The 16919-nt window shown below is 52.3% G+C and overlaps 1 protein-coding gene across 2 annotated transcripts in view; it reads right to left on the bottom strand.

The window, feature by feature from the left end:
- ODAD4 (outer dynein arm docking complex subunit 4) overlaps nucleotides 1-9480 on the bottom strand; it is a 241591-nt gene extending 232111 nt beyond the window's left edge. The window contains exons 1-12 of one of the 2 annotated variants that reach the window (XM_068212340.1): nucleotides 9321-9480; nucleotides 8774-8905; nucleotides 8351-8504; nucleotides 6081-6142; nucleotides 5244-5400; nucleotides 4241-4465; nucleotides 3715-3922; nucleotides 1781-1867; nucleotides 1389-1585; nucleotides 1140-1240; nucleotides 848-926; nucleotides 295-380 (exon numbers count right to left, since the gene is read on the bottom strand). In XM_068212340.1, coding sequence (XP_068068441.1) covers nucleotides 295-380; nucleotides 848-926; nucleotides 1140-1240; nucleotides 1389-1585; nucleotides 1781-1867; nucleotides 3715-3922; nucleotides 4241-4465; nucleotides 5244-5400; nucleotides 6081-6142; nucleotides 8351-8504; nucleotides 8774-8905; nucleotides 9321-9428 — 1596 coding nt within the window. In that variant the 5' untranslated portion in view covers nucleotides 9429-9480. Of the gene's footprint in view, nucleotides 1-294; nucleotides 381-847; nucleotides 927-1139; nucleotides 1241-1388; nucleotides 1586-1780; nucleotides 1868-3714; nucleotides 3923-4240; nucleotides 4466-5243; nucleotides 5401-6080; nucleotides 6143-8350; nucleotides 8505-8773; nucleotides 8906-9320 lie in introns of those variants that run through there. The other variant, XM_068212341.1, reaches the window with a different exon arrangement.
- Nucleotides 9481-16919: the final 7439 nt, after the last annotated feature.

Below are 16919 nucleotides of genomic sequence, written 5' to 3'. Positions count from 1 at the left end.
CCCGGGGATGCTGCCGGGACAGTCCCGTGCCGCGGCGGGGCCGGGGCCGCGAGAGCGGGTACGGGGCGGGGGGAGGCAGCGCTCCGAGAACGGCGGCGGCTCGGACCAGCTCCTTCCCTGCCAGGGAGACACCAGTGCAGTGCTGGGTACGACGCTTGCTCAGTATTTATTTCAACTTCCCGCCTAGGCTCTGCTTTACCCCACCGCTCTCCTTTATTTCCTTGTCCGTTTCCCCCCTTTAACGTTTCCATCTGCTTACGTATCGTTTCTGTCTGCTTATGTATCGTTTCTGGCTTATGGCTTTTGATCTCGATTCCTTTTCTCCTTCTCTTCCACATTCTCAGTGGTGGTTTTTATGTTTTCACTGCTGAAGAGGCGATCTGGGAAGGGAAAAGGAAACTTAAGCCAAGTCCTAGAACTCAGCAGCTGGGCACAAAAAGGCCCCCGGGCTCCCTGACCCTCACCAGGAATCTCTCAGTCCCGTCCATGTGGGACGGCAGGTGCTGGGCTGCACTGCCGGAGGGGAGCAGCCCCGGGGGCCGCGGGCACGGCGCCCTGCCAGGACCCTCCCCCGAACCCCAGGAGCGGCGGGGCAGGGCCGGGCTGTCGGTGACACCGACCGGGCCAGCCTGCAGGGGACACTCAGGGAGCGCTGCTGTCTCTAAGCTGGGCACGGCCAGACCTGGGAACGCAGCTGAAGCAATCCTGGACTTCCACCAAGATTTTAATTCAATACTCGCAAGGAAATGGGTGCTGTGGGAATTCTAAGGTGCTGCTGATGTACAGCAACAACAGGAGAGCGGGGATTTTTCCCATTTCTGGGTGCAGAGGCGTGAATGACAAGTACCTTCATGTGAGGGAACCGTCCCGTCTTTGTGGCCTTTGTTCAGCTCTGCAATGAAGCTTTTGCTCACATTATCTAAGGCCTGAAAGGGATGAAATTCTTGATAAAAGCCCTAGAAATGCAGCTACATACCCAACATTTTCCTGTTTTCCTTTGCTGGCTGCTATCATTACCAAATCCTTTCCTACTGTAAAATTGCATTTCTGCAGTACTACTAGCTGGAGCATCCCAGCTGGGATAACAGCTACTCACAGAGGCTGCCCAGAGCTGCTCCTCCCCTCAGCAGCCCCCTTACCGCAATGATGCCATTTTGAGCAGCTTCACTGGGAACAAGCTTCGCCTTCTCCAAAGCCCTTTCAAAATTCAAGATTGCAGACCAGTAATCTTTCAATTTCACTGGAACAGACAAGGATAGCAGCTGGTTTAGCCCAGGATCGGGAGAACAGCAAGAAGTAATCAAGCCAGTCTTTGGCTGTTAAATCCTAGAGATGTTTTCAGACCAGCTGCTCCACCCTAAGAGCAAAACCTGTGCCTACATCTTTACCTTGTGCCTGTGCCACCAGCACGGTGGCGTGGAGCTGCCACTCCACATCTCCCTCCTCATCTGCTGACTGCAGGGACTTCTGGCCATAATCTTGGGCTACTTCAGCTTTATCCAGCTCAAGGTAGCACCGCCCAATTTCATGGAACAGCCAGGCCTTCTCCAGGCTGGATTGGGCCAGTGGAATCTTCTCCTCCCAGCTTCAAGCAGAGTAAGACAGACAAACCTTTACCAACCTTCACTGGGTACAGTTACAACTCAAACACTGATTTGATAGCAAAGGGTTCAGGTATGAAAATTTCCCCAGGCCTGGCTGCAGTGAGAACACACAAGTGAAAAACCACCACCGGGGTCACTCCATCCCCCTGCTGCCTTTGCTGCTGGGCTGTACATACGTGTTGATGGCCTGCTGGAACTTGCCGATTCGGGCGTACACGTGGCCGATGTTGTCCAGGGCGCGGGACACGGCGTCCGTCAGAGCGCTGAGACAGGGAGACAAAGGGATTGTGGCGCTGACATCATCCTGTTCCTCACTCACTCTGGATTTCTTCAGCCTCATGGTCCCTTTGGCGTTCCCCATGCCCTCAGAAAAGTGTTGGGAAGTAAAGGGCCCAGGTCAGGCTGAAAGTCATGAAATCAAGGTTGGTTTTTGATTTCATCTACAGCTCTGGCAGCTGACCTCATGAGACATAGGAGAAATGGTTTAGCTTTGCCTTTGATTATTATTAATTTTTGTGCAAATCTTACAGTCCTTGGGAAAGTCTTTCCACTTTTCTTTGCCTCTGTTTCCCTTTGTGTCCCTGACACTCATGGATGATTTCTGTCTTTCAAAGCAAAGATGCAAAAAGGTGCCTGCAGTGTGTCTGCAGGCCCCTGACCCTGTGCTTGGACCGAGCTTTGCTCCATGCTACAGGCAGCTCTTTCTGTAATAACAGACCCTGTGGGTTTTAATTTTTTTTCTTAATTATCCTCCTTCTCATCTTCAGAAGCAGCTTTGCCTACCCTTACCCTAGAGATGTAAAGGCCTGTGCGAGGAGCATATAAATGCGATGGGAGTCATGGAATCACAGACCGGTTTGGGTGGGAATGGACCGTAAGGATCATCGAGCTCAAACCCCCGTCACGGGGTCATTAACGCGAGGCATTAATGAGTCATTAGCGGCGTCTCCAGCTGCAGCCGCCAGAGAGCGCAGCCCGCCCGTCCCCGCCGGTCCTTCCCGGCGTCCGGCGAGCTCCCAAACCCGGGCACCTCCTCCCCCTCTCTCTGCTAATTCCTGCCTTTACCTGGCCTGCTCGGGGACTGCGATCACCAGGAGAGAGGCAGCCTTTTCCTAAACCAACATCCATTTCCGAAAGGATTTTTGAAAATGAGAAAGTGTGGTTGCAGCTCTCTGGCTACAGAGAGCGGCACACAACTTTCCCAGGCATTGTCCTAGGGAAGGTTGTGAGAAGATTAGAGAAAAGAATGAGAAACAATTCTTATTTTCACTTGTTGTACTTGTTGTTGTGAACATGTGGAATGTTTTATGGAGATTTGTTTATTAAAGGGTGATTTCTTAATTAGCTAATAATGATAGTGTTTTAAATTCAAGGATTAATCTACTCTGTTTGTATTGGACTTTCTGCAAGGGTGATGAGTTTCTTATAAAGTATAGTATAGTATAATAAAACAATTGATCGGCCTTCTAGAATCATGGAGCCAATGCTAATTATCACCACATCGGCGATGCCTTACTACGATAAGAAACAACCACTCAGTGACATTTGAAAAGCTCAGTGCACTACTGCAAAACATAAATCACTTCAAGCCACTGTTGAATGATTTCTGCTAAGCTTCACAAACTCTTGCTAAATCTAAGACTACATTTTGCTCCACTGCGGTTTAGCTGGAAGAGCCCTGGGATGTGTGTGGTGCAGACAGGTAAGTGCACCTGGAAGAGACCTTTATTTCAAGCCATGCTTAATAGCCTCTATGAAAAGAAGTTTAAGACAAAATGTAGCAGAAAACTGGAGCAATTTCAACCCCAGTCTTCCTGAGAAAAAAGTACCTGCTCAAGATTAAAGTGCTGAAACTGGGACTTGTGTTCTTTTGCTTTGCTACAGAAGAGGTTTTAATGTGCCCTGTGCTGTGGGCCCTTAAAAATCTGCTTCAGGCACCTTGTTTTGAGATAGTGAAGATAAAAAGTCACCTCAGACCCTAATACTCGGGCAGAGCTGAATGTGTAACCCTGTTAAACCCCCCCAGGTGAGAATTACATTACCTAATGCTAAAACACCCTCCAGAGGCATTTTGCCCTTTCTCCACCCACCTGAACTTCCCAGAACTTACTTCTGCCTGGCACAATCCAGATCCATCTTATGGCTGCACAAAGCTGCCTCCATCTGTCCCATTGCCAGCTGTGCATTCCCAATGCAGCTGTGGAGGTTCCCAATCAGTTCATTCTTGTTGGGAACTTCATTCTCTGACCACGCTTGTATCTTTTTCAGCATATGCTCAGCTTTCCTGCAGCTTTCCTCAGCGGAACCTCTGGCCAGCACTGGGGACAGGGAGCAGAGTTTGACACTAGGGTGTGACACAGAGACATTGAGAAGCTGTGGATTCCCCATCCCTGGAAGTGTTCCAGACCAGGCTGGATGGGGCTTGGAGCAACCTGGGATAGTGGAAGGTGTCCCTGCCCATGGTAGGAGTGGAACCCTGATGAACTTCAAGGTCCCTTCCAACCCAAACCATCTTGGGATTCTGTGATACTTGGGAATTGAGACCTGGTGAAGTGGCTAACCCTCAGACAAAGCTCAGGAATAGTTAGAGCTCCCCACAGCAGTGGGAGGCACTCAGCTTGCAGCCAGGAACCTACACAGCTCAATATCCTCCATATTCTTCGCGATGGATCTGGCAATGTCGGACGGTTTCTGTTTCTTGTCGTGCATCCGGCCCTGCCGCAGGACCTTGCGCTCGTACACCCGGGCGTAAATCGGCTTCTGCTGCTGCCAGAAGTCCCGCCGCTGGTTCAGGTAGGAGATGCCACTCAAAACCAGGTCCATGACTTTGATCCCCTGCCTTGTGCTGCTCTGCATCAAGTCTGGAAATAAGATAAGGTAGAACCCAGGTGAGAATCAACAGACCTGAGGTGCAGCTCAGTGGGGAATTGATTGGGAACGTTTTTCTGTTCTGACACAGACAGTCCTGGAAATGAAAGTGTCCCGTGCTCCTCAGAGCTGAGCTGATGGGGGAGCGAACACTAAACTCTGTTACCCATGTGGTTCAGTCAGCTGAGCTGGTGTTCCAGCCTCATATCTGCTGCTTTCTCTGCTGATTAAAGCCAGGAAGGGGCCCAGTAAGTGGGGCCAGCTGTGCTGAGCACCTGTCCTCTGGGACAGAACATCTGTATGGCACATCTGTATTGACAGAGCATTTTGAACAGTGCTGTGGATCAGGTTGGCAGATGGAAACTGAGAGGCATTTTACCTGCCTGCAAACCAGACCACCCACATGGGTAATTAGTGCTGGCAACACTGTAAAACCTGTGAGCAAACCAAACCTGAATCACTTCTCTATTTCTGGGTGAAAAGTTCCCTAGAAATGTAAATACAGGAGTGTCATCTTTGTGCCTTTTTCTAAAATAAGATACTTCTCCAGTTCCTGCATCTTGACCTTAACAGCATTTATAACAAACCCACAGAGGAGTCACAACCCCATGAGCAGACATCTGCCTGTGTCCCCACCACTGTGAGCACCATGTGCTACGTGAGATCTGGTACAACTTACAAAGAGTCACAGGGACTTAAAAGAAGAAAATAAATAAAGAAGAATAAAAAAGGGATGAAAGAAAAAGAGAATCTGCTGAGAAGGAGAAACACCTTCATCCTTGAGCAACTTCTCTAGGTATGCCTTGTCAGCATAAAGCTGTCCCAGAAGCTGTCGCTCTGTTTTTGGACTCTGCTTCTTTGTCTGTTTTTGATCCTTTTGATCCTTTGGTTTGTTTTGCTGTTTCTGGTTGGCTTTTTTGCTCTGCAGCTAGAAAAAAAAAACCAAAAGGAGGTGGGGGACATCAGTAGGGAACACTGGAATGAGCAGAATTCTGTTTATACTCCATATAAGACAATTTCTTTTTTAAATAAAAGCAGAAAGTGTCTCACCAGCTGCTTTGGCCATGAGCAACTGAAATTCTGCAGCCAGTTGTGCTCCCTGGGGACCACAAGGGTGTTACAGAAAGGGTAAGAACTAGTTCTGGCTTCTCAGAGGAACAAGACACTACTGCAATGGAGCATCCAAAAGTGAAGAAATAAAGAAAGTGTCCATTATCAAAACTGTGACCCTTAAACATCAGGTAAACCCAAAGTCAATATTGGAGCTCACTGTGCCCTCCTTGACCTCTGGGATTACTCATTAGATGGGTGGCTGGCAACACCCCAGACATGGGCTGGAGGAGAAATTCCAGGTTTTGTTCCTGCATTGTGGCTCTTCCTGCCCTTCTGCCTTCCCCTTTAAATTCTGGGTGGTTTGAGCCAGACCTGCATTAGAAGCAGGTGACAAATACTCTCATGACAGGCCAGTGTGTTTTAATGCTCAAGAGGCCCTTCAGCAGGCCCACTGCTCCCACAGCCATGTCCCTGCAGGGGCTGTCACTCCTCTGGTGCCCATTTCAGCGTTACAACAACCCCAGAAGCTTCTTCAGCAAGAGCCCCGTGCTGTACCTCTGCCTGCCTGCTCACAAAGCACAGCTCCTCCCTGCTCTCCAGCTTCACCGAGGATGGATCTGCAGACACAGAGGAGTCTGTGTTAGTGCTGCACAGCAGCCATGCAGGCTGTTGTGAGTAAAATGCCCATAAAGATGACAAGCTCAAAATGTTCAGTTCCAACCAAAGGTTTTCTAATCCTTTGCCATGGAACAGGGGGTGTTGGTGTGTTCTGGGAGCAGGGAATGCAGCTCATCCACCAGCTCCTCTTGGGATTTCAATTCACACAGCACCAGGGGGCTCCTGTTGCAATATTCCCACAGACAGGGTACATCCTGCATGGAAACTGAAGGAGAAGGATGCAGGTTCTTCTGGGGGATCACAGCTGGAGCGTGAAATGGAAGGAAAGGTATTTTAAAGGTTTGTGCACGGATTAGGGCAAAAGGCTCATTGTATTTTCACTTGACCCCCAGTACCACCATCTGTCTGCACCCTGGGAAGGAAGAGTGAGGAAGAGCTCTTTAGTCTGAGGGAAGGACAGAGCTTCTGAGGCTGCTGCAGAATTCCCTTTGGCAGCCCTGGGGCCCAGACCAGCAGCACAAACACAGGGGGGTCACAGGGGCAGGTGTTCCCATCCATCCAGGGGAAGCAGAGCCAGGGAAGCAGCCTGGGGATGTACCCTGTCAATGTGTGTGCATTTCCCAACTCTTCAAACACCCAGATCCATGCTGGCGTGTTTCCATGCTTCCCTGCATCTCACAGCTATAGACTGATTTAAAATTAGAGTTTACTATTTTTTAAATTCATTTTTGTGCCTGCAGCCCAAGGGGTCCAAAGGTGGTTAGAGCTCTTGGGCTATTGAGCTGGGAAGATTTAATCTGGAGCTGGTGATACTATCTGAGCATTGTGCTAAGCTCAGGAAGCAGCAGGAATGGAGGAAAGCAAGCCAGATCTGGAAACCTTCCCTGTTTTTTAAATAACTATCCCATATGAAAGTGCTGCAGGCTCTGGTGCCACTGGCACGTGTTAAACCCTGGCACTGGAGGAGGGCTGAAGTTTTGAAATTTTGGGAGAGGGAGGCCCTGGCCTACCTGGGAATCTGTGTAGGGTGTGAGAGGGGTGTGCCAGGTGCTGGGCAGGGACAGGCTCCAACCCACCCCACAGGTTTGGCAGCCCCAGAGGAGCCCTGCACACGTGTTCCACTCACATGTCAGCGGTGGCAGCCCCAGGTGAGGTGTGTCTGTGCCCCACAGTGGGACACGTCCCGTCCATGCCTGCTGGCAGGGCTGAGAGAAAAACTCAGTGAAAAGAGATTTCTGTTTGTTTTAATCCCCACAAGGTCCTTGGCCTTTCTTGTCTCCCCAGGACCTGCTCGGTGATCTGAGCCAGGAATGGTGAAAGCAGAGCTCATTACAAGAGTCAACAGTTTCAGTGCTCTTTTGCAATGAAAGTTGGAGGAGAGTCAGGATTTCAGGAGGCCAGTCTGAGGTAGCATGGCACATTGCATTCCAAGCTTTGAATGCAGGGATAAAGGTCTCAAAATGGATTCTGTAATTAGTGCTGGAGGTAGATCATAGAATCATGAAATCCCAGAATGGTTTAGATCGGAAGGGACTTTAGAGCTCATGCAGTTCCATCCCCTGGAATTGCACCTGCCAGGGGCAGGGACATCTTCCACAATCCCAGGGTGCTCCAAGCCCTGTCCAACCTGGCCCTGGACACTTCCAGGGATGGGGCAGCCACTGCTTTTCTGGGCAGCCTCTGCCAGAGCCTCCCCACCCTCACAGGGGAGAATTTCTCCCCAGTATCCCATCCAACTCTGCCCTCTGGCAGTGGGAAGCCATTCCCCATTGTCCTGGCACTCCAGGCCCTTGTAAATAGTGTCTCCAACTTCCTTGTCAGCTCCCCTCATGTACTGAGAGACCACAAGCAGGTCATGGGTTAGATGAGCTGCTCTGGTCTGTATTCTCTGGAAAGTTTCCATGGTGATTTTGGAAACCGGAGTGTCAGGATTTACCTACAGAACTAAAGGGGTCAGGCACTGTGTATGAACAGGTGTTTAGGGGAGAAAGAAAGAAAGAAAGAACAAAAGGAAAAAAGAGCAGGGTTGGCTCTTTGTGGTGCTTCCTGGTGCTTCTGGATTTATCTGCCACAAAGAACACGAACCCAGAAGCAGAGAGAGGTTCTGCTGTGGGGCTCTTGGGTCACTTGCAGAGCTGATTTGCCATCAGCTGTGCCCTGAACAGCGTTGTCCAGGCTCATGGGGGCCAGAAAATGACACTTCTTACTCCCAATGCAGTTGATAATGGCCTCCTCAGCCTTGTTGATGCCCAGCTGGAACTTGTGCAGGTCAGGGCGGAGCCTTCGGCCTCGGTGGTAAAACACCAGCGCGAATTCAAAGTCCCCCATGGTGTACAGCGTCTCTGCTTTCTGGTAAAGCCCCTAAAACCACATTTGGGGAAAGAAATTGATAAAATGAGGGAAAATTTTGCTGGATCTCGAGTAACTCCTGTCAGGCACACGTGAGAGCCCAGGGCTGTAACAACTTGCGTACATCAAACCCCAGACCTGGAGGTGCCTGGGCACCTCAACAGCTCTGAGAGCAGCAGAAATCTCAGGAGTGACTGGAGTTTCCTCACAGCTCTGCCTCAGACCCTGCAGGATCCAGGCCAGCCCTCGGCCCACCCCCTCCAACCCCTTCAGCTGCTTACCTCGGAGAATGTGTTGTCAATTTGGAGCGAGGCTTCAGCATCTTTCAAGGAGTTTTCTGTGTCCCCAAGTTTCAGAAAGCACTTGGAGCGGGTGATAAGGCAGTGCTTGTCTCCTGCTCTCAGCTTCAGTGCCTGGAACCACAGACACAGACACGTCACCAGTGCTGGACATGTCACCACACACGGATTTGTCACCTGTGCTGGCTCAACACCACAAATACACAAATGCAGGTATTCGATGCCACGCTTCCCACGTGGATCTTGACGATGGATGAGGATAAAACCACAAGGATTTTACTGAAGTCTTCTCTTGTTTTTCACAGGTTCTCTGTGCTGCAGGCGCTGCCCTGTCCCTCAACTGCCCCGTCTGGGTCACCCCTCGCGCCGAGACCTCCTGGGGACACGTCCCTCCGTGTCCCCCCCTCTTGCAGCGGGGTCCCCCCGCTGCCTCTTCCCCCGCCTGAACCGAACATCCCGTCGGGGCGGCTCCCCCCGAGGCCCCTCCCGCCGTGGGCAGCTCGGTGCCCTCGGACCGCGGCGCCCTCACGTCATTGAAGCAGCCCAGAGCCTTGTCGTGCTGGCCGCGCCGGCTCAGGATTATCCCCTCGGTCATGAGACTCCCGAAGGAGACGACGGGCAGGTCCCCGTCCGCCATGGCTGCGCTGCGGCGCCGTTGCCAAGCAACGGTTACCGGGCGACACACACTTCCGGTGGTCTGCCCCGCCCCGGAAGTGACGCGCCGTGACGCACCGGCCGGTGCCCGCGTGCGGTGCCGGTGTCCCGGGCGGCCCCGGCCCCGCTCCGCTCCCGGCGGATGCTCGCCGTGCCTCTGACCCGCCCCGACTCCGTGGAACCGTGGGGTTCTGTCCTTCCACCCGCGTTCCCGGAGCCCTGCGCGGCCGGGAGGGGCGGGAGCGCGGCCGCTCCGCACAGCCGCGGTGCCACGGCGGCTGCCGAGCACCGGGCAGAGCCGGTTCCTCGGCCCCAGCGGGCAGTGGCCCGTGTGTTCCGCAGGGCAACACGAGGGCAGCCACCGCCTCCCTGCCGTCGGTTATTCGGTGCCGGTTTGGTGCTCGCCGCTGGCCCCGGTGCCGGTTTCACCGCTGTAATCCCGGCCAGATAAATGACGAACGGCAAATGCTGCTGCATCAGCACTCCAGCCCTGACTTTGTTTTGGCGCGGGGTCGGACTCTGCGCCAACATTTGTGCTTGAAACACTTTGTTCCTGCCAAGCGGCTCGGAGGAAGGGCGGGGGGAGCGCGGCAGTCCCGCTCGGAACCGGCGACGTTTCATGGCACCGGCGGGCGCTGCCCGGCTCCGGGGCGCCGCCGCGGCGGGAGGCGGGCTGGGGGTCACGCCAGGGTGGGGAGACACGCACTGCCGAGCTCCGGAGTGGGCGGCCGGGCTGCCACACCCCGTCCCCGGAGAGCCGGGCCGGGAATCGCAGGCGGATCGAGCGCTCGGTAACTCCTGCCGGGAGATTTTCCCCGCACCGGCACCGCCGGGGGAAAGACGCCGTCCCCGGCAGGTCGGTGCCCAGCCCGGTGACACTGTCGTGGGGACACCACAGGCACCGCGTCGGGACGGTGGAAAATGCATATTAGGCGATTGGCTCTTCGCAAATATTCAACGGAATACTGAAACGTAAACTTTAAGGGGTTTAGAGATTTTAGAGGAGCTGAGATTTTAGTTAGAGATAAGCCTTACTGGAGTTAATTAAAATAAATGAGTAGCCTCGATGAAGTTGAGAGTTAGAAGTTAGCTAATAATTGATTGCTTGTCGGCACAATGTTTAGTTAGCTGGGTTTGTAATGAGGAATATAGAAACTGACAAATAGATTTTAGGAACATCAGACAGTTGTGGGCCTCCTCTGTTATGAAACCAATTGAAGACAGGGAATGGGAGCTCTACCAAGGTTCATCTGTCATATCTGCATTGAAAAGGTAGAAAGGTCAGAATGAGGAAGACTTCATTTACTTCCTCACTTTGGGACCCCTCCCCATGAAAGGCACCCCTGACCCATTTCAAGGAACAAACTACGCGTGCTTAACAGCTTTTGAAACGATTAGCATACGCAGCGAGGATGGGATGTACCAAAATGATGAATATGTATTTGCATTTTGGGTATTCAATACTTGTATGGATAAAAGGACTCTGTAATCACCTGAAAGGTTCGGCGTGTATTTGGGAGCTATCCCGCACGCTGCCCGGCGCCGCAATAAACATACACTTTCTAACTTCAAACTGTTAGAGAGTTTTTGTCCGTCACAGTTGGGTATCGGTACTAGACCAATATCCATATTTCTTGAATAATATACACATACAATGTGTATAATAATGATATAATATATATTATAATATATATATAATATATAATATATATTATATATTAATATATATTATAATATATATTATAATAATCTTGTCATCCCAGTCTATCCTCTTAAATCTTTATATAATAATATAATAAATCTTATCTAATGTGGTAAATATCGTTTTAAGCTGTAGCGTAATATTAAAATAGAAACTGTGTGATGTATGATACTTTTTGCAACTAGCTCAAGGAGTGGATAAGATAATTAAGAAATTAAGAGATAACAGCAACAAGACACTAAGATCTCAAGAAAATAATTATTGCCTCCTTATCAAGAAGACCTAGACTTCAAAGGACCAACGCAATTGATTTCCAAGATGAAGGAGGGAGTTGAAACTAAGCAGAAGAAATCCTTTGTTCGAAAGGAATTTTTGAATCGTGTATGACAGAATTGAATATGCAACAGGCTATTACTTTTAAGGATTAATCCTTTGTTAGCAAGGCATGTTTCTGTGGCAGAGTGCCACACACCCGGACGTCCGTAATTCTTTGCTTTTCATTGTCCTAACTCAAACTGTCCAAACTCTTATTGCTCTAATTTTTATGACTATTTTTATAACTATTTAATTACTATTTAACTTTAAAAATTTGAACCCAAATCTTTGGCGTTTTTCACAGGGACAAGGCCGCCCGTTCGCCGCGCCGGGTGCTCCCGCAGCGCCGCCGATGACCGCGTTAGTCACAGGCTGGGAGCCCGGGGAAAAGCGAGCGTGGGTGGCTGCTCCCGGGAAGCCGGAGAGCCGTGGCGGCTGCCCCGAGAGCCTGTCAGGAAACGGAGCAGCGCAGAGGCAGGACGCTCCCGGTGCTGCGGGAGGGTGCGTGAGCATCACGGCGGTCTCGCCTCCCCGGGAGTCGCGGCACCGGCGACCCGGCTCTGGCAATGCCGCCACTCCCCACGTGGGTACCACCGGGCACCGCCCGCCCCGCAGCCACAGCCCGCCCGCGGGAGGTTTCTCGGCACGTCCCGCCGCCGGTACCGTCGGGCGGTGGGCCTGTTGACGTCATCGTGCCCGGTGACGTCAGCAGCGGCGGGTCCGGAGCGGGGGGTCACGGCCGCGGGCGCCGCCGGGGGCGGGGCGAGGGTGCCGGAACTACGACTCCCACAAGGCTACGCGGGCGCACCCCACCGGCGGCGGCCAATGGGTGCGCGGCGGGCGCTCAGGCAACGCGCACGTGGTAGCGGCGGCGGCCAATGGGCGGCGGCGGCGGCCGTAGCCCGATGGGCCGGGGAGGCCGCGCTCCGCGAACAAAAGGCGGCGGCGGCGGCGCGAGCGGGGCCGGAGCGGCAGCGGAGCGGGGCGGGAGCGGCCGAGCGGGGCCCAGGTGAGTGCTGGGGCGGCTGCAGCGCCGGGCTCCGCCTGGCACGCGGCGGGGCCTCGCGCGGCCCCTCTGCCGGCGCTGCCGCGGCGCCCACGCGTCTGAGGCGGGAGCCGCGCTGCTTCGGGCCGGCCCCGGCCCCCCCCGAGCTCGCGGCAGGGCGGGCGGGCGAGCCCCGGGAGCGGCCCGCAGCCTCCGGGAGCGCAGCGGGCTCGCTCAAGTAGCGGGTGTGCCGGCGGGAGCGGCCGTCCCGGTGCGGTCCGGAGGGAGCCCCTCGCTCCCGCCGCCGGGGCCGCCCCTGACCTTGCGGCCGCCGCTCCGCCGGGGGCTCCCGGCAGCGGTGCTGATGCCCCGCGCGGGTCCCGGTGGCCGGGGCGGCTCTGGGGCACGGACGGTGTGCGGTGGTCACAGCGCAGAGATTACCACGGGGCTGGGAAAGGGGTCCGGCTTGACGCGTTTTTCGCCCCTGGTCCAAGGGGGCCTTGGACTTGCCTCCCCTGCCATGAGGAAAATCCTTTCGTGGCCATCCTGGCGGAGCAGCCCCGCGTCGGGATCGCGCTGTTCTCGTACGAGCAGCAGTGTGCCCAGCCCATGTGTTGCTCCCTTGCCAGGGCAGTCGGCTGTGTTCCAGCTGTCCTGTTTGCTGCTTGCAAACATCTCCTGTTTGTCTTGCTGCTTTCGAAATGCTCATCCCGCTCTACAGACTCTCCCTTCTCTCTGCTGAACAGTTTGTTGTCTGCAGGCTGAAAACTGAGCTGCACCCTGGCTGTCCTGTTTGTAGATGTCTGTACTCTTTCTGGTCCCTAACTGGGCTTGGAGCTCAGAATATCAGCTCTGCTGATACTGTCTGGTGCTGCTACCCAAACCCCAGTGGGTTTCCTGCATGTGAGACTCTGCAGCTCTCACCAGGTATCAGGGCTCTTCCCACGATTCCAGCGCTGCCTGAAGCGGTTCCCAAAGAAGGGCAGCCGCAGTTGGAAGTCCTGCCCAGCCATAGTGGCCAGGGAGCCCTTTGCTGCCATACACTGTGCAAGTGATTTAAGGAATAAGCTTGTTAAGGAGCCCCAAGGCTGCAGAAGAAGATGATTCCCAAATCCCTCCCTTGTGGCACTAGGCGCCCACCAGGTTTGGGGAGCCTGTCTGCTGCTCTCCGTTAGCCCCAGGTCCATGCTCCGTGCTCCTCCCTGGCTGCCGTGTTTCTCTCAGCGATTCCGTGTGTGCAGGGAGCCTCCCCCAGAGCTGGGCATGCAGCACCTGTTTGCATCACCCCATAGAGCATTTCCCAACCACAGCTGAGGGACCATGACCTCACGTTGGCTGCAGCACTGAGCCCTCACCATCCTCTGACGAAACACATGGGTCTGCCAGGTGGGAGCTGATGTAACTTTTCATGCTGCCATGGACTGAAAATACTGGCGTAGCTTGAACTGTGTTAATAAATTTCCCAGAATGGAGGGGAGAGGCTCCTCTATTGTGTGGGTTTGTTGACACAGCTCTTGGGAGAGTGGGTGTCAAGTCTTCGCTGGAGAGGGAGTCCTTTCCTCCTGGTCTGAAGTGTTGTTCAGGTACAATTGGAGCACAGTGCCATCAGGATCTCAGAGAATTCCATGTGTGAGCACCACATTCTGTGTGAACGCAGATTGGTAAAGCTGGGTTACACCTCTTCTTCTGGTTAGAAGGAAAACGAACTCAATCAATGTCTTTAATACTTTTACTCCCCTTGCAGAGCACACCGTGTCACACTGAGCAGTGCCACGTCACTGATCTCCTGGGAGTCAGGGAGACTTCACCTGAGTTCTGTGTCAGGAGTGCCTCCCTGTTTCTCTGTCTGTGTTTCCTTTGGATTTGTCGCAGGCAGCCTTCACTTGGTTGCTTATATTGGGACAGATGTATCCGTTGTGTCACAGCAAACACAACATCTGGCTCGAGGACTCTTGCCTGCCTTGCCACCATCCCGCTGATTTTCTCTGTCAATACACTCAGGAAACTTTCCCCAAGCATCCACTTATTTATGTGTATTTGATAGGTGATGTTTTGAGGGAGTAAGTGCTGCTGAACTCCTCAAAATATGATCTAATCCGTGTCTCTTACTTGCTAGCAAAGGTTGGAATTCAGCTCTTTTTTTAATTGGTGGGTATGGGTGATGAGAGAAAGGTCTCTGAGGTGTTGCAGGGGAGCTTTTTGTGTTGGAGCCTCACTAAATGAACACAAATAATTTATGGAAATCTGTGGCACTTGTCCTGCTGACATGAATCTACCCTTGTGTGTGGTGGGTGCAAGGTCTGGGGCCTGAAGTGCTGAGAAAATTACAGATCAGTCTTGGCTAATGAATGCTGAACAGAGCAGTGGAAGAGAACATTGTTATCCCACAGCATGTGTTTTGGGCAGAGAAAGGGACATTTTCCCTGAGTTTATCTTCAGAGGTGCAGCCACTGCTCTCCCCAGCACTGCAGGTGCTAAACACGACTGAAAATAAGATTAATTCTGACAGATGAGAGTTTGAAGCTGTCTCATTCCTAGGAAACTGAGGAGATTCAGTTCCTCTGCCTCTGTAGTGACATGAGTCTGTGCCCCTGCTTGGTGTTAGCAGAGCAGGTGCAGCGAGTTAATGGACCTGCAAGAGCACACACAGCCAGGAATTGCTGATGCCCTATGGATTATTTTCCTGCTGATCTCTTAGTTTAACAGTTCAGCAGACTGAAGCAATTGCTTTGTGCTCTGTGTCCCACAAGAAAGGCAGGGTTAGAACGGTGGAAAAACTGAGTGAGGGTTGTGATTAAAAACTTGCTAATGCAGATAAGGTCAGAACAGCATCATTCCTGCTGTTCTGTTGCCATGACACAAGGATGTTATTTTTCATTGACTGCTATTGTAAGAATTCTGTAGTTTCCTTTCTTTACCCCAGTAGTGTTAACTGCAAAAATGAGGTGATGAAGTTGTGAGGGAAACCAGGGGAGCAGCAGAATGGAGCGACAGAAAAAAGACCAGAAATGGTTCTGAGAGGGGAACAGCTCTGCTTTGTGTCCCTCAGGTTTAAGGAATCCCATGCATGTCACTTGTTCCCACTGAGGTTTTTTTACAGGACTATTCTTAACAAGACCTGAGGGACACTCTGGCTCAGTGTCCTGCAGTTGCAGGGTATTCGTTGGCATAACCAGCATCAGCCTGAGCGGTTTAATTTCTAATTGTGGACTGAAGTTCTGCAGTGCTGTTCAGAGGCTCTGTGACACCTTGGAGAAATGACAAATACTTAGGTTTCTTAAAGAAAGATGTTTGCTGTTTTCTTTTACCCATCTGCTTCTGCTGCAGTGAGATGTGACACTGTTTCTCTGAGACAGGCCCTGAGCAGATTGTGGAGTTGATGGATTTCTAAGGGGTTTAAACAGGAATATTGCAGCTCCCTCTCAGGCAGAACAAACGGTGGCTGCAGGTATTATGGGAGCAGGTTTGCTCTCAGAAATAGCTCTGCTTCAAGTACAAATTCCAGTGGAAGGTTTTGGGCTCTGCAGCACAGATGAGATGTGTGTGTGCAGCTGTGAGCCTGGGCAGTGGTGTGCTGCTTGTGGGAGCATGTCTGTGTGTGCCTGCAGGATCAGGCTGGGCGTTGCTTTGGGGTTTGGTGTCCTCTGGCTGCTCACAAGAGCTCCTCTCTTGTCAGGCCACCTTGGCTTTGCCACCGGGCTAATAACTAACAGGGGCTGTTTCAGTAGGCAGCTAGGGGCAAGTGTTTCTAGAGGCAGGGAGGGGGTTGAGTCTGATGAAAGATGGGGTGCTGCAGAAACACAGCCCGATCCTGTTTTGAAACGGGATTGAATTGGAAGCTGTGCTGCAATCCTGTTCAGGTTTTACATCAGAACTCTTTGAAAGTGGGCCTGCTGTTCTTTGTCTTTTGCCTTTGCTGTAGCTTTGCCTTTGTGATTTTCAACCCTGGAATTGCACTTGAAAAGATGGCAGTGGCAAAGCTGACTGCTGGTCCTTAAGCACAGTTATCAGCTTTCAGTAATAGCACTTAGTCTAACCTCTTTGGGTTTGGAAGCTCAGGGAATGCAACCTGCCTCCTACTATGGACTAGGAGTTGGGGTGGATCCATCTCCTCCTCTCTGCTCTAGGGAGAAAGGCTCTTTATTTCTAATTATGGCTAGTTATTTGCTGCCTATTCTGTGTTTGCTTATAGGATGAATAGCCCAGCTGATTACTAATGGTTTTATTACCCAGAGGGCAGCACAAGAAATAGCTGGAATTTGTTAACTGTTTCCCTCTGTGGCTCTGAAGTGGGATATGTGTTTTGTGAGGGCAGGTAGTCTTACTGAGCAGTTCTAGTACTTGGCTGTCCAGGTGCTCAGATGGAATCTGAACTCCTCTTTTTTGTGTTGGTGCACCTCTGCTTTGCAGCTCTCCCTGAATCCATCCCAAGGATGCTTTTGCTTCCTGCCACACTGGCAGTGCTTGGGGAA

Source organism: Anomalospiza imberbis, chromosome 22 (genome assembly GCF_031753505.1).
Source record: "Anomalospiza imberbis isolate Cuckoo-Finch-1a 21T00152 chromosome 22, ASM3175350v1, whole genome shotgun sequence".
Classification (NCBI taxonomy): domain Eukaryota; kingdom Metazoa; phylum Chordata; class Aves; order Passeriformes; family Viduidae; genus Anomalospiza; species Anomalospiza imberbis.
This window is presented reverse-complemented; position numbering and strand designations above follow the sequence as displayed.